Source organism: Ostrea edulis, chromosome 3 (genome assembly GCF_947568905.1).
Source record: "Ostrea edulis chromosome 3, xbOstEdul1.1, whole genome shotgun sequence".
NCBI classification, from domain to species: Eukaryota; Metazoa; Mollusca; class Bivalvia; order Ostreida; family Ostreidae; genus Ostrea; species Ostrea edulis.
The window spans coordinates 90,051,374-90,068,659 of record NC_079166.1 but is presented as its reverse complement, the minus strand read 5'-3'; the positions used below and the strand labels follow the sequence as shown (position 1 = coordinate 90,068,659).

Below are 17,286 nucleotides of genomic sequence, written 5' to 3'. Positions count from 1 at the left end.
GAAGCAAAAGTAAAAGGACTTTGTTATAAAAAAAAAAAAGAGGTTTAATTAAGCCTTGCAATTAACATACCCTTCCGGCTTATAAGTATGCAATTTCCACATGCCCGCTTCCAATTTTACCAGGTCCCAGGCATCGGGCTTCCGGGATTTGTCAGAGAGAGAGAGAGAGAGAAAGAGAGAGAGAGAGAGAGAGAGAAAGAGAGAGAGAGAGAGAGAGCAGTTGAATATAGTTAGATCGTAAATGAAAAAGCGCTTGCCATATATAAAAATAATGACTGCCAGTTAATTCATATTTGCCGCCACATAAATGACAACTACCGCCTTCCGTAAAATCTAAACTGGCGATGACGATACTAAAATTTCGATTTGAAAAATAATGTTGTTCATGATATTCAAATCTTACAATGCAGTAGTTTTCGGTCTCGTGCGGCAGTGTTTTAGAAACTAAGTTTAATTACTTTTATTTTTTCTAGGGTAATATTATTATTAAAATTAGGATGATATCGATGAACTCTGACACTAGATGTACCTGGACAGGGGTAGAGTTTGTGACTTACCATGCAGTGGCGGATTTAAGGGGTCGCAGATCCGCCCCTGCTTACGGTCGGTTTGTGTTAATTTCCATCAATAAAACGTTCATTCTAGTCCGGTCTCCTATACAACTGCTGACTGAAATTGACATGTTCACAAATGAGTTTACGTTTTTTCAGAAGTTGTAGCAAATATCATTAAATAAGAAATAAATTTCATGCTTCATGAGCGCATTTATGAAACGTAGTCTGCTGTGAAGCGCTTTTGTAAAACTGTTTCTTTTCTGACCCCCCCCCTCCCCTCCCCTCCCGGACCATGGTTTGAACAAATACTGGATTGAATACTACCCGGAGATGTTTTCATAATAATAACTACTTATCATGATCCTGTTCTAGAGAAGATTTTTATAGTGTACGCGTAAAAACTTGTATCCCTTATTGTGGCCAGACTCTACACTGGGGGTCATGATTTGAACAAACTTGAATCTGCATCAACTGTAGATGTTAGCGATATTGATACAATGTATGACTAATCATGACAATGCTGATTTTGAGATTAATTTTAAAAAGTGTATTATTTTTACATGTTCCCAAAATACTTTGTTCCCCCTTGGAGCCATGAATTGAAGAAACTTGACTCTACACTACCTACGGATACTTGCATGTTGACTTTATTGTTCCGAGGGTCGTGATTTTCATACCGTGATCAAACACAATGTTTGTACGTGAAAGATAACGAACAGTGATCAATGTCATAACTTCTATAAGCAATACAAAATAGAGAGTTGGGCAAACACGGACCCCTGGACACACCAGAGGTGGGATCCGGTGCCTAGGAGGAGTAAGGATCCCTGTCGACCGTAAGTCTTAGTTTCATAGGATTGTTGTTTCGCAGATTATGTATGAATCACCATGATACAAAGAACAACTCATCATAAAATAAATCACTGGAATTAAGTCTTTTCTTTTATTTCTGTAGTAATTCTCTAGCTCAACAAAACCTAAGGTATTCATGAAATAAAACTCGAACACGTGATATAGGATAAGCTCACTTGCGCGAGTGCAACAAAAGTTTAATCATAAACGTGTGCATGTACATAGATATCTGGAGGTTCATTATTGCACTCAACTCAACCTACAACAGAAAAAATAACCGTTAAGTATATCAAAATACAAATAAGTAACGTATTTCACACAATTTTCTCACTAGAGGGCGCATAACGGAAGCTTCACCCGCACGCTAAAAAAAATCGAATGGCCATGTTGCTTTTTTAAAAATGTTATCTATCATAGAGACAGCAGTACAAAACATACCGTGATACCAGAAAATGAAATATTAAATGTTGACACCCCCCCCCCCTAAATAGAATATCACATGTATATCTTCATTATTTTCATAACAACTATAATGTACAAGGTCTGCAAATAAGATCAAGTAAATGCTGTGAAAGAAGTTGGTGACACAAGTAGGTACCATGCTTAAAATGGCAAAGTTCAACAACGTGCCATTTTTTTTTTTTAAAAGTGTCTGATCACTTCCAAAAAGACACATGTACATCTTCAAAGTCTCCATAACATCTGTACAAAGTTTGAATAATGTGAAGTTAGAGGCGTGAAAGTTGATTACACAAAGTAGGTACCTATTACAGGGACGCCCGTCCGCCTACCATTCCCCATTCTGTAAGCCCGATGCACGATGTGCAACACGAGTAATTTACCTATACACAGTGGCACATCACGTGATTAAATCTGCCTAATTCACTCTCTGGTGATTTCATACACCTACTCTACAACCTGTTGCAAATTATGTACTGATGAAAACTGGGTGACGCGTGGGTTTAATTTGTTAAGTTGGGCTTAAACATTTCTTAGCAATCAAAAACTAAAATAAGATATATCCCCTTGTGTGTGGGTGGGTGGGGTGATTTGTATTGTGTTCCGATAGAGCCTTGTGCAAATGCTTAACATCGCGTTTCTTAAAACGCGCTATCTCGCTAACACACAACACGCCGTCGCACCATTGCGCTAATACACACGACACACCGTCACCCTATCACACAACACGCTGTCACACTATCATTCAACACGCCGTCACACTATCATAATACAACACGCCATCGCACTATCACACAACGTGTTAGCTTGACATTATTAGCCTAACAGTGCGACGGCGAGTTGTGTATTAGTGCAAAAGCGCGACGGCGTGTTACCTTGACAGCGAATTGTGTATTAGCGCAACAGTGTGTTCTGTGATAGCGCGACAGCGTGTTGTGTGTAAGCGTGATAGCACGACGGCGAGTTGTGTATTAGCGCAACAGTGTGTTCTGTGATATCGCGAAAGCGTGTTGTGTGTAAGCGTGATAGCGCGACGGCGTGTTGTGTTAGAGTGATAGCGAGACGGCGTGTTGTGTGATAGCGCGACAGCGTGTTGTGTGTTCTGTGATAGCGCGACGGCGTGTTGTGGGTAAGCGTGATAGCGCGACGACGTGTTGTGTGCTATAGTGATAGCGCGACGGTGTGCTGTGTGTTATCGTAATAGCTTTAAGAAACTTTTGCACATGACCCTATCTGGACAACATTCTTTATCAACGAAAACCCGTCTGGTATTTTCCACACGATTCGGGAAGGGGGGGGGGGGGGGGGTCCAGATATTAAGATTAGTGTTGGCAAGATAAAAAATAACCTCGCTGATACGAACTTTGCAATCGTGTATAGTTTCCCTAATACACCTTTAATGATACAACATCCTACGTGTACGTGCTGGTATTTGTAGCACTTTATCTAAAACTGACAACGCTGACAACGTCTCTATGAAAGTAAAAACATGTACCTATGTACCAAAAACAAAAGAATTAAAAATGAATTTTTTTAAAAAGCGTATTTCTGTACAATATGTGAGATTCAGATTAGAGTTTTTATTTTTTTTTATTTTCAACACAAATGAGGCTCCACTATATGAAATAACACCCCCCCCCCCCCCTCCCCCAAGAGATATTGCCGTTTTTTTAATAATTATTATCAATATTACTTTATTTCATAGATATTCTTTTTAACTAACAACGCGCGGTCATTTTTGTTGGTGAGGTCGAATATCAATATATAAGGTGTATATTCATGTATATGTGATCAACTTGTTTTAGGAAAGAAAACCGTATCTCCTGACGTAACTGTTGACATACATGTTGCTACCCACACGAACTAGGTCAAACGTTAAAACTATTTAAAGAATCGATAACACGTATATAGTGTATACAGGCTGACACGCCGCACAGGTATTTAATTATCAGGACTAGACGGAAGGTCGAAATAACAGGGCGGCCATGTTGGATTTTAAGGTGAGACAGAATTATATCTAAGCATTCTGATAATACAGAGTCATTAATATCGAATGAGATAGGTTGGGGGGGGGGGGGGGGGGTGTATATGTAATCAATGATATAAATCTGATCACTTTGATAATAATTTCCAACAATCTTCAAATTGAATGAGGGGTGTGTATTTTAGTATATTGATCAATATATCTTTCCATTTAACAAATATTAAAATGAATGACCGTATTTGGCCTGACAAAATCTTCAATATTAACATTCATCTTTTTATTGACAGTGAACTTCTCGTGTGACCCCGACACCAGAAATGCATCCCCGGCGCAGTGCCCAGGACGTCCTACTGTGTGACCTCTGTAAAACTGCCCCCCTACAGAGTCACTGTAAACTTTGTCATATAAATCTCTGTGTTATCTGTGTCGGTAAACATCTCTCCGATTCCTCTAAAGATCACAATGTCGTGCCCTTTATAAAACACATAAAGTCTACCCCTAACTACCCAAAATGTCCGAAACACACCGACAAACATTGTGAACTGTTCTGTGAGAAATGTTCTATTCCTGTCTGTTCTACCTGCATCTCCTCAGATAAACACAGAGGCCACAAAATATCAGATGTTCTGGAAAAACTCGGATCTAAAACAGAGAGTTTACAAAAAGATTTAGAGGAACTCGAGACCAGAATTTACCCGCAATATGAAGAAATGGCGTCCGGTGTCCAAACTGAGAAAGCCGAGTTAGAAACGAAATACCGGAAAATGACAACAGCCGCCGATCAACAAGGAGAAATCTTACACCGGGAGATTACCGCCATTGTCAACAAGAGGAAATCCGACATTGCGGAGATGAAAAACAAACACCTGGCCGCTCTCAATAAAAATACAGATGAAATTACAAACCGAATTACAGAACTCAGACAGATCATTCAGGACCTGAAGAAAATACTGGACTCCAATGACGTCTCCTTAACCTCATCTTACAAATCTAGGAATTCCGAATTTAGAACATTACCGCCTAAAGTCCGAGTCACATTACCGAGTTTCTCTCCTCAGAAAATAAACAAAGATCAGCTCAATGAAATGTTCGGTTCTCTGTCGCCATTATCCATTAACACAGAACATGGCGACACAATGAAGTCAGCAGAAGCTGTATCGTCTCCTCCAGTCAAACCATTACTTGACGAACCGCGCGTCACCGCCACCATAGACACTGGGTATAGATATCTATACAGTGTTAGCTGTCTGAGTGAAGATCAAGTCTGGACACGCGGGAATAACGAAACCATGAAGCTCCTCAACCTCCGGGGTAAACTACTGACATCAATAAAAACCAAGTCAGGGAACACACCACGCGACATAGCAGTGACACGGGACGGAGATCTTGTTTATACTGACCCTGATAAAGGAACTATAAACTTAGTTAAGAATAAACAGATACAGACCGTGATCACACTACAGGGGTGGAGACCTCTCTATGTCTGCTGTACCGCGGCTAACGATCTCCTGGTTACCATGGAGAGTGATGATAGAGAACAATCCAAAGTCGTGCGTTACTCCGGCTCCACAGAGAAACAAAGCATTCAGTTTGATGATCAGGGTCGTCCTCTCTACTCATCTGGTAACATTAAATACCTCAGTGAGAACAAGAACCTGGATATCTGTGTGGCTGACTATAGAGCTAGTGCAGTAGTGGTGGTCAATCAGTCAGGAAAACTCCGATTTAGATACACTGGTCATCCCTCTAATACCGAGCAATCATTTAATCCAGTCGGCATCACTACAGACAGCCAGAGTCACATCCTGACAGCAGACTGTAACAATCACCGTATCCACATCCTAGATCAGGACGGACAGTTCCTCCGCTACATTCACTGTGGTTTACGCGCTCCATGGGGTTTATGTGTGGACATCAGAGACAACCTCTTTGTGGCTGATGGAGATAATAAAGTGAGGAAAATTCAATATCTATAAACACAGTGTTAATTACAGATCTCAGCACGGTGTTAATTACAGCTCTACACAGTGTTAATTACATTTCTAAACACAGTGCAATTTACAGCCTTGTGTTAATTACAGTGCCATGTTAATTACAGTTCTGTGTTAATTACAGTTCTGTGTTAATTACAGTCCTGAGTTTGTGACCTGTAATTAACATGTTCTTGTGTTTGTGTGTGTAAGGATAGAACACTAGTCTCTCACTGCTGTTTAGTAATTATACCTTACAATATCTGTATTATGATTAATGAGACACTGTTAATCTTAGTATACTAATTACATGTACTTATCTATTGACACAGTAGTTGTGTTCTTGTGTTTGTGTGTGTAAGGATAGAACACTAGTCTCTCACTGCTGTTTAGTAATTTTACCTTACAATATCTGTATTATAATTAATGAGACACTGTTAATCTTAGTATACTAATTACATGTACTTATCTATTGACACAGTAGTTGTGTACTTGTGTTTGTGTGTGTAAGGATAGAACACTAGTCTCTCACTACTGTTTAGTAATTATATCTTACAATATCTGTATTATAATTAATGAGACACTGTTAATCTTAGTATACTAATTACATGTACTTATCTATTGACACAGTAGTTGTGTACTTGTGTTTGTGTGTGTAAGGATAGAACACTAGTCTCTCACTACTGTTTAGTAATTATATCTTACAATATATGTATTATAATTAATGAGACACTGTTAATCTTAGTATACTAATTACATGTACTTATCTATTGACACAGTAGTTGTGTACTTGTGTTGGTGTGTGTAAGGATAGAACACTAATCTCTCACTGCTGTTTAGTAATTATACCTTACAATATCTGTATTGTTATAATTAATGAAACATGATTAAAGTTAGTATATTTGTTTATTTATGTAAATGAGGTAACTCTTGTGTTATATATATTTATGTAAAGTTTTCAGTAAGTTTTAATAAAATTGTAGGTATCTTTTTGATCAAATAATTACTGATGTGAAGCTATTTGATTTTGTATAAAAATATGAAGAAAAGGTAACTCATGCCACAGCCAAGTAAAAAAAAAAAAGTCTGGCTACCTCTTCAAAATTTTAAATTTTTAGTCTGAGCAACTATTTATAAATTTAATGGCCCAAATACTAATTTGATTCGCAGGCATCTGAAGTGTGGGTAGCTTGTATAGATGTTGTGTACATACCCCCTCCCCCCCCCCTTCCAATAATTTATACTACTACAGGTAGCATCTTACAAGTTGTCATCTCAAAAGCTTACAGAAGGTAGAAACTGATTATTCAGAGCGACTTATGAGGCTGATTGGTGGGAAATAACATATTTTGGATTCTAGAATGTACAAAAGATCTATACAAGCTATCCACACTTCAGGTGCCTGTGATTTGACTGTGATATTAGTTATTGATTTCTATACAATTCTTTAAACAGATGTGAGTCACTGAATACAATTTAATGAAGGTAAATCAGTTATAGTGAAGTACTTAGGATTTATAGTTATAGTCAGTATTTTGTGTGTAGTCTTGAATTATAGTACATTCACAACTGAGTACTTACATGTACGTGTATACTTGTTTTCATGTGATGAACAGCTGATGGAATGTTATTCTGTTTGTTAATTATATCCTTAATTTTGTGTGTTATTTTTTATGTGTATATATGATAGATAAACACGATTTAAAGCTACAATCTTACATTATTACTGAGTACTTACTTAGATTTATAGTACTGTAACAGAGTGACCCCAAACATCCATCACAGATCTTCAGATTCAAGGTCACAGTCTTCTGTTTACCACCAACAAGGTCACAACACTCCACAGTCCTACAAAATCAACACAGACAAAGTGTATTCATGTCAAACTGTATTGTCAAGAATTGTCTGTATTTCAGAACTTTTAAAATTATTTTCAAAAAGTTCAGTCTATTACAGTCTCGTATGTTTACATGTTTATATATGTGACCTTGATCTTGGAGTCTGACCTATTTTTAAGATAACATAAGCAAGGTTATATCTCCAGAACTATTCAATGTGGGGCTTTAACATTTTGTACAGATATAGATTCCTAAGGAAAGACTCTTTGTTTGATATAGTGATGTTTGAATTTGTGGTCTTGACCTTGAAAATTCACACAATTTGATAAACATTGATTGAAACTAAAACTTGCTGATAACTTTTGAATGTTGAATGATATAACTTTCATTTAATGCATTCATCTGACATGACCTTTTATTTGCTTCAATGTCTTTCATCTTGTAACCTTGACCTTGATCTTGACTTACTAGTAAGAAAAGTTAAAGGCAATATATACTGTTTTAGGTTTTCATACTTTGTTTATATACTTCTTATGACAAGACCTTCCATTTCATACCATGATCTTTGACCTTGTATCATGGTTATGTAGTGCCCTTTCGGGCTATATTGGGGTCACAATATGAGCTTATGCTTTTTATAGGAATAAGGTTGCTATGTGTATCCCACCACCATAAAAAATTGAAGCACAAAAGTCCCATAACTCCTGTAAAATTTGTAGAGTCAATTTGCTGTGATTTATGATCAACTATGTATGGTGACTAACAATCCTGCAAAATCTGTACAGTGGTTTCTGAGGAGTTGCATCCACAAAGTGTTCCTATACTGTAGCATGTACACATTCAACAAAGTCCTGGACAATTAATTCCTGTAAAATTTGTTGTATTACAATGGCAGCGCAACATGATCAACTACATATGCTGACTAACAATCCTATAAAATTTGAACAAAATCCGTTGAACGCTCTCTGAGAAGTTGCATCCATAAATGTTTCTATAGTGTCGAATGTACAAATTCAACAAAGTACAATATCGTTAACTCCTACAAAATTTGTGACTCAATACGATACACTACACTTGATGACTAACAATCCTACAAAATCCATTGAGCAGTTTTCCAGTTGTGTCCACAAAGTCAGGTGGGACGACCAGACACCAGAGCACCTGACTAGAGATTCTGAAAGCACCTGCCTAAAGATTCTGAGAGCACCTGACTAGTGAGACACTGGGTTCAAATTCATATCTGGTCCATTGTATTCTGTTATGTAGCAAATAACTATCTCTACAATATCCATGGGAAATGGAGTCGTCATACAGTTCATATGGGACCAATGCCCCCGCTTTTGGTACATGGAGTAAGACTAACCAGTTATTTATCAAAGTGAAACAAGAGGTACTGCAAGCAATGCTTACTAAGAATACCCCCTGCTTACCCCAATCTCCCAAATTAAGGATGTTGTTAAGAGGTATAAATTACCTCTTTTCTGGGTGTAAAAAAGAAAGGGCATGACAAAACCTTGGGTAGTTTCTTCTCTAGGAGTGTGCTTGAGCTTTGACCTTTTGACCCAAAAATCAATAGTGAACATCTTCGTTCCATGGGTAGTCCATATAAATGATATGGTGACTGTAGGTGGTAAGGATAACGCTTTAGAGCCCGGAAACCATATTGTTACTTAGACGTCAAGTGCGCTTGACCTTTTCACATCAAAATCGATAGGGAACATCTTCGTCCCATGGGTAGTCCATATGTATGATACATGTATGGTGACTTTAGATGGAAAGAATAATGCTTTACAGCCCGGAAACCATATTGCTACTTAGATGTCCAATGCGCTTGACCTTTGACCTTTTGATCCAAAATTCAATAGGTAACATCTTCATCCCATGGGTAATCCACATGCATAATATGGTGACTGTAGGTGGTAAGGATTACGCTTTACAACCCAGAAACCATTGCGTCTACAGACGGACGGACAACCCGATTCCAGTATACCTGTTGCGGTGGGTATAATCAGTGACTCCCACTGCCCCTTCCCCCTACAATTGTATATTGGTGTTTTACCAGATGTTTATGACATTCTACAGCTTTAGGTTTAAGTCCAGCAGACTGACCTTATGTTTCCCTGGATCTGAGAGAACTTAAAAAATTCTGTACAACCAATCACTTCATCTTGAATTCTTCAATCAATTTGTACAAGAATACATAATGATGCATTTATAATATGTCCACGCTAATTGTAGAAAGTTAATTACTCATGGTCAATCAATCACTCATAAGTCGATGACCACACTTTTTTCTTTGTTATCTTTGTTATTGATAATTTCCTTTTACATCTTTAAGCTTTTGCTGTTCACAGTCCTTTAAATTTTATCCCAGATAATTTCATAGTTTTATGAAAACGAACGATTGAATGTGTCATAGCGACACAATTTCATCCACTCAAGGGCCATTACTCTGACAAAATTTATCCAACTAAAACCATGTGTATTCTCATGCCATATCTATGTTTAAAAGTCCAAGTGGCTCAATTCCTGACCTCCGAAGCTTATTCGACCAAAACCAAATACAAACTTGACCTGCATATTCCCAAATCAAATGTATCCATATCCCAAACTTAAATTCACAATTTCCATGCACGACTGACATAATGAACAAAACTGTACATTGTTTAAGATTTCCAAGTCCAAGGGGCACAACTCTGTTAAAAACAAGATGTACTGTGAGTAATGCTCACTAAGAATACCCCTCGCTTACCCCAATCTCCCAAAGGGTGTTGTTAATAGGTATAAATTACTTCTTTCCTGAGTGTAAAAATATGGTATGCCTTTGTAGAACAAAATGGAAGATATAGTCCTAACACAAATCCGTGGCATAAACCTATAATTTTGACCTTGAGATCAAAGGTCAAGGTCATAAAGAAGTAATGAATGTACATGACACATAGTCTCATGGTCATACACCCATGTGTTATGGTATGACTATGTCAAAATCCTATAATCAATTTTGACCTTGAGGTCAAAGTTCAAGGTCATATAGAGGTCATGAAGGTACTTGACACATCGTCTCATGGTTATACACTCATGTGTCAAATATGATATGCCTATGTCAAAGAACAAAGAAGTCATGGCCCTGACACAAATTCATTGTAAAAACCTTTAATTTTGACCTTGAGGTCATGATGGTACATGACACATCGTCTCATGGTGATACACTCATGTGTCAAATATAGTATGCCTATGTCAAAGAACAAAGAAGTTATGGCGTGGACACAAATCCATTGTAAAAAAAACTTTTAATTTTTCCTTGAGGTCAAGGGTCAAGATCATATAGAGGTCATAAAGGTACTCGACACATCGTCTCATGGTGATTTACCTGTGTGCCAAATATGGTATGCCTAAATCGAAGAACAAAGAAGTTATGGCCTGGACACGAATCTGCACAGACAGACGGACGGACGGACAGACAGACAGACAGAGTGATTCAGATATACCCCTCAGAACTTCGTTCAGAGGTATAACAATCTGACTGAAACCATGCATAGAGTAACTTGTCAATGACCTGCATCAATTTTATGAAATAATCAATTCAAAATGTCCATGTATGACAGAAATAACTAGCACTGTCCTAACAGCACCGATGCTCCCCGCTGAGCAACATTGAATGGTGGGAAATAGTGAATTGTGATCATTTGCATGGGGTATAATGGGTGAAAACTATGAATTATTTAATTTTTTCTAAGTCTAAGGGGCACAACTCTGTTATAAATCACACAAGCATACTTAATTTGAGTTTTGTCATGATGTATCTTTATACCAAATTTCAGTGGAATATGTACATCAATAGAAGAGATAATTGGAAACTGAATTATGATGAAATGACAGAATGACAGAAGAACGGAATGACATAAACAGGTCAACACTACATGTCCGTGTCATTTCATAGCGGAGGCATAAAAATGGAACATTTTACATGACTTCATTAACAAACCTGACATTTTCTACAGCAATAAAGCTCTCCAAGTCCAACCATATGCCAGAGTCTCAGGAAATTTATCCTCATCAATCAGCAAGGCTTCTCCAGTAACCTTTATCCTGCAAAATTTATTCTCACATAAAGGATTGGAAAACCAAATAATGACCTCTCCATACCATTATATAATGTCTTTAGAAGGCAGATGTCTACAAAATTCCATGTAATCATTCTAAATGTACCCTAATGAGACCAAACCTCAATGCAGAAACTTTCATAAAACAATATCTCATCTCTGTATCCATTAAGTCCTAAACATCATCAACGAAAATTATAAGTTCTCCACCCCTCAACTCCCAACGTCAAGTTCAGAAAACTGTTCTCCAACCCTTCACCTCTAAATGTGAAGTTCAGGAAATAGTTCTCCACCCCTCAACTCCCAACGTAAAGTTCAGAAAATAGTTCTCTACCCCTCAACTCCCAACGTAAATTTCAGAAATAGTTCTCCACCCCTTCACCTCTAAATGTTAAGTTCAGAAAATAGTTCTCAACCCCTCAACTCCCAACGTAAAGTTCAGAAAATAGTTCTATACCCCTCAACTCCCAATGTAAAGTTCAGAAAATAGTTCTCTACCCCTCAACTCCCAACGTAAAGTTCAGAAAGTAGTTCTCCACCCCTCACTTCCCAAAGTCAAGCGCAGAAAATAGTTTTCTACCCCTCAACTCCCAACGTAAAGTTCAGAAAATAGTTTTCTACCCCTCAACTCCCAACATAAAGTTCAGAAAATAGTTCTCCACCCCTTCACCTCTAAATGTTAAGTTTAGGAAATAGTTCTCCACCCCTCTACTCCCAACGTAAAGTTCAGAAAATAGTTCTCCACCCCTCACTTCCCAAAGTCAAGTGCAGAAAATAGTTTTCCATTCCCTCACCTCCCAACATTAAGTTCAGAAAATAGTTCTACAACCCCCTCAACTCCCAATGCTAAGTTCAGAAAATAGTTCTCTACCCCTCAACTCCCAATGTAAAGTTCAGAAAATAGTTATCCATCCTTCACCTCTGAAAGTAAAGTTAAAAAGATAGTTCTCCACCCCCTCAACTCCCAACGTTAAATTCAGAAAATAGTTCTTCACCCCCTCACCTCCCAACGTAAAGTTCAGAAAATAGATCTCCACTCGTTCACTTCCCAACGTAAATTTCATAATAGTTCTCCATCCCCTCACCTCCCAACACAAAGATCAGAAAATAGTCCCCCCCCCCCTCGGCTCCAACGTCGTTCCCCTCATCACCTCCATACGTAAATTTCAGAAAATAGTTCTCCACCCCTTTACCTCCCAAAGTCAAGTTACGAAAATAGCTCTCCACCCCCTTACCTTCCAATGCAAAGTTCAGAACATAGTTCTCCCCTCTTCACCTCCATACATAAAGTTCAGAAATTAGTTCTCCACCCCTCACCTCCTAACGTAAAGCTCAGGAAATAGTTCTCCACCCCTCACCTCCTAACGTAAAGCTCAGAGAATAAGTCTCCACCCCTTACCTTAAAAACTGAATTTCAGAAAATAATCTCCATCCCCTCATCTCCCAAAATTAAGTTCAGAAAATAGTTTTCCACCCACTCACCTAAAAATGATAAGTTCAGAAAATTGCTCTCCAACCCCTCACTTCCCAACGTAAAATTCAGAAAATAGTTATTCACACCTAACCTCCCAAAGTAAAGTTCAAAGAATAGTTCTCCACCCCTCAACCCCCCCCCCCCCCTCCTTCCAATGTAAAGTTCAGAAAATAAATTGCCAACTCATCACCTCTCAACGTTATGTTCAGAAAATAGTTCTCCACCCCCTCAACTCCCAACGTTATGTTCAGAAAATAGTTCTCCACACCCTCACCTCCCAACACAAAGTTTAGAAAATAGTTCTTCACCCCCTCACCTAAACAATGGTACCACACACGGTACAATATATGCCCGCTGGACAGTAAATCAAACCTGGAAGCGTATTATGCACTCTGAATTGATACAACACACATTCTGAATAGAAAAGGCTTAAAGTGGGTTATGGTGCACCAATCCACCTGACATGTGAACCGATTATGTATTTCTCTGAGAGTGAGGTCATGACGAAATGTCGGTGCAATATCTATGATGATAAAAAGTCCAGGAAACCATTTGATCTACTTTTTGCCCTTAAGTAGGTCATGGTGCACCAATTAAGTTGAATGTTTGAAATGTGAACTGAGTATGTATTTTTCTGAGAGGGAGGTTGTGACTAAAATTCAGAGCAATACCTGTGACCATACCAAAAAAATCTGGAAAACTGTTTGACCTACTTCTACCCCTAAAGTACTGTAGGTCATAGTGTGCCAATCCAGCTGAAATGCAAACTGAACTTGTATTCCTCTGAGAGGAAGCCTTTGACTAAATATCAAGGCAATATCTGAATCCGTAATGAAAAAAAAAACCCGGAAAACAGTTTGACCTACTTCAGCTAAAAAGTAGGTCAAGGATGGACAAATCCAGCTGAAATGCAAACTGAACTTGAATTCCTCCAAGAGAAAGCCTTTGACTAAATTTTAGGGCAATGTCTATATCCATAATGAAAAAAAGACAGGAAAACTATGCAACCTACTTGTTAGTCCTAATGAAGGACACAGACGGACAGACTAATCCAGCTGAAATGGAAACTGAACTTGTCTTTCTCTGAAAGATGTGTATATGCTAAGGCAATATCTGTATCTGTAATTTGAAAAAAAGTCCGGAAAAGTGTTTGAGTTACTTAAAGCCCTAAAGTAGGTCTAGGATGAACCAATCCGGCTGAAATGCAAACTCACTCCTACAATTCTTGAGGAAGATATTGTGACCAAATTTCAAAATTGTACATACATCCGTTCCGGAAAAAAGTCCAGAAAACATGACCCAGGATAGACGGACGGCCAGTCAGCCAGCCAGCTGGAAAGACGCATGGACAGCACCATAACATAATGATGGGTGTATAAAAAGTGAATTTCAGAAAATAGTTCCCCATCCCCTCATCTCCCAACATTAATTTCAGAAAATAGTTCTCCGCCCCCTCACCTCCCAACGTAAATTTCAGAAAAGGCATCAGACCATCTATTACAATGGAAATGTTAATCCCCTTCCGAGGCCTTAATCAAACTATCTCCCAGGACCATGATTTAAAAAAACCCACTCAAATCTGCACTACTTGAGGGTGATTACACATCAATCATGAATCTACTGTTCTTGACCACAAATTCATTGTTAAAGATTTCTCCCCATAATTCCCATGTAAAACATTGATTTCCTTTTGTGACCCTACCCTACCCCTGCAGGACTAGGGCCATGATTTGAAGAAATTTAAATCTGCATTACTTGAGAATGTTTGCATATCAATATGACAAATCATGACCTTGTTTAAAAAAAATAATATGTAAAATTTTGATCACCTATTCTGTCCCTATCCTATCCCCTAATTCAAACAATTTAGAATTTACCATATGTCAGGAAGGCTTCACAACATTGCTCATCGTTTCTAGCTCAGTGGTTCATATTTCTAACTTAGTGGTTCATGTTTCTAACTCAGTGGTTCATGTTTCTAGCCCAGTGGTTCATGTTTCTAGCTCAGTGGTTCATGTTTCTAGCTCAGTGGTTCATATTTCTAACTCAGTGGTTTATGTTTCTAGCTCAGTGGTTCATATTTCTAACTCAGTGGTTCATGTTTCTAGCTCAGTGGTTCATATTTCTAACTCAGTGGTTCATGTTTCTAGCTCAGTGGTTCATATTTTTAGCTCAGTGGTTCATATTTCTAGCTCAGTGGTTCATATTTCTAACTCGGTGGTTCATATTTCTAGCTCAGTGGTTCATGTTTTTAGCCCAGTGGTTCATGTTTCTAGCTCAGTGGTTCATATTTCTAACTCAGTGGTTCATATTTCTAGCTCAGTGGTTCATATTTCTAACTCAGTGGTTCATGTTTCTAGCTCAGTGGTTCATGTTTCTAGCTCAGTGGTTCATATTTCTAACTCAGTGGTTTATGTTTCTAGCTCAGTGGTTCATATTTCTAACTCAGTGGTTCATGTTTCTAGCTCAGTGGTTCATATTTCTAACTCAGTGGTTCATGTTTCTAGCTCAGTGGTTCATATTTTTAGCTCAGTGGTTCATATTTCTAGCTCAGTGGTTCATATTTCTAACTCGGTGGTTCATATTTCTAGCTCAGTGGTTCATGTTTCTAACTCAGTGATTCATGTTTCTAGCTCAGTGGTTCATGTTTCTAGCTCAGTGGTTCATATTTCTAGCTCATTAGTTCATGTTTCTAGCCCAGTGGTTCATGTTTCTAGCCCAGTGGTTCATGTTTCTAGCTCAGTGGTTCATATTTCTAACACAGTGGTTGATGTTTCTAGCTCAGTGGTTCATATTTCTAGCTCAGTGGTTCATGTTTCTAGCTCAGTGGTTCATGTTTTTAATTTAGTGGTTTGTGTTTCTAGCTCAGTGGTTCATGTTTCTAGCTCAGTGGTTCATATCTCTAGCCCAGTGGTTCATGTTTCTAGCCCAGTGGTTCATGTTTCTAGCCCAGTGGTTCATATTTCTAGCCCAGTGGTTCATGTTTCTAACTCAGTGGTTCATGTTTCTAACTCAGTGGTTCGTGTTTCTAGCCCAGTGGTTCATGTTTCTTGCCCAGTGGTTCATGAAAAGATTTTTAAATGACCCCATCCTATTTTTTGCCATTTCTTATTTCACCTTTGAAGGACACAAGGCCCTTCATTTGAACCCAAGAATATTCTGTTCAAAATTTGGTAGAAATCTTGCCCAGTGATTGTAGAGAAGTTGTGCTAAGTTTACAGATAAAAGGACAGACGGAAACAGAATAGTGATGATCAGAAAATCTCACTTCAACTTACAACTTAAGTGAATTAAAAACATGACAGTTTTACCAGCTCCATACCAAACACTGTCTCCAGATAGGGATCAGATTGTAAAGTAACCTTCTCTTTTTAAGGGACAGGAAATGCTTCTGTGGTCAGGGTGCCACCATCACAATTAGGCCCAGGATGCTGAAAAACCAAAGTGGAAATGAGTGCTGGAATGACAAGAAATCAGACAAGTGAAATTTTGCTCACGTTAGAAATCTTAACTATTTTTTTAAAGATAACTTTGGCAAGCAAACTAACTCTATCAGTTTCATGACAAAATATAAAGGGGAGACTCGCAGGCTTAATCGGTCACCTGAATATTACTTAAAAGTAACACTAGGACTACAAAATCTATGCTAATTTTCTTATATTGGCACCGCCGCAGTGGTCTAGAGGTTAGAGTGTTCGCCCCACATGCGGAAGGCCGGGGTTTGTGTCCCGGCTGCGACAGACATAAGTCATTAAAACATATTGATATTTCCATTGCCAAATGCTCGGCATCATGTGTGAATGTTACAGGACTTCAGAGACAAGCTTAAAAATGGATGTTCCGTGTCACAGTAGGTGTATCACTCTAAAGAACCCGCATTACTAAATGGCCATAAGCACCGAGCAAAGGCCTAAATTTTAACCCCTTCACCGTTCTTGGTGGTGTCTCCATATGAGTGAAAAATTCTCGAGAGAGACGTTAAACAATATTCAATCAATCTATCAATCTTATATTGGCCAAGCTCTAGAGCCTGATTTTGACAAAGAGCCAAT

At 38.3% G+C, this 17,286-nt stretch overlaps 1 protein-coding gene and 1 long non-coding RNA gene across 3 annotated transcripts; one reads left to right on the top strand and one right to left on the bottom strand.

The window, feature by feature from the left end:
• The first annotated feature begins 3,772 nt into the window (after window positions 1-3,772).
• On the top strand, window positions 3,773-7,532 carry LOC125673683 (E3 ubiquitin-protein ligase Midline-1-like). 2 transcript variants are annotated; one of them, XM_048910375.2, is made up of 2 exons: window positions 3,773-3,865; window positions 4,137-7,532. In XM_048910375.2, the coding sequence occupies exon 2, from the start codon at window positions 4,167-4,169 to the stop codon at window positions 5,823-5,825; it is 1,659 nt and encodes a 552-aa protein (XP_048766332.2). In that variant the 5' UTR covers window positions 3,773-3,865; window positions 4,137-4,166; the 3' UTR covers window positions 5,826-7,532. The 2 variants fall into 2 exon arrangements, with proteins under 2 accessions (XP_048766332.2, XP_056015333.1); XM_056159358.1 differs by lacking the exon at window positions 3,773-3,865 and adding an exon at window positions 4,005-4,021.
• Window positions 7,533-7,570: 38 nt separating this feature from the next.
• LOC130052994 (uncharacterized) lies at window positions 7,571-16,884 on the bottom strand. The gene is made up of 3 exons (XR_008801422.1): window positions 16,557-16,884; window positions 11,643-11,746; window positions 7,571-7,667 (listed from the first exon to the last, which is right to left on the bottom strand). It is a non-coding gene; the product is annotated as an uncharacterized LOC130052994 (long non-coding RNA).
• Window positions 16,885-17,286: the final 402 nt, after the last annotated feature.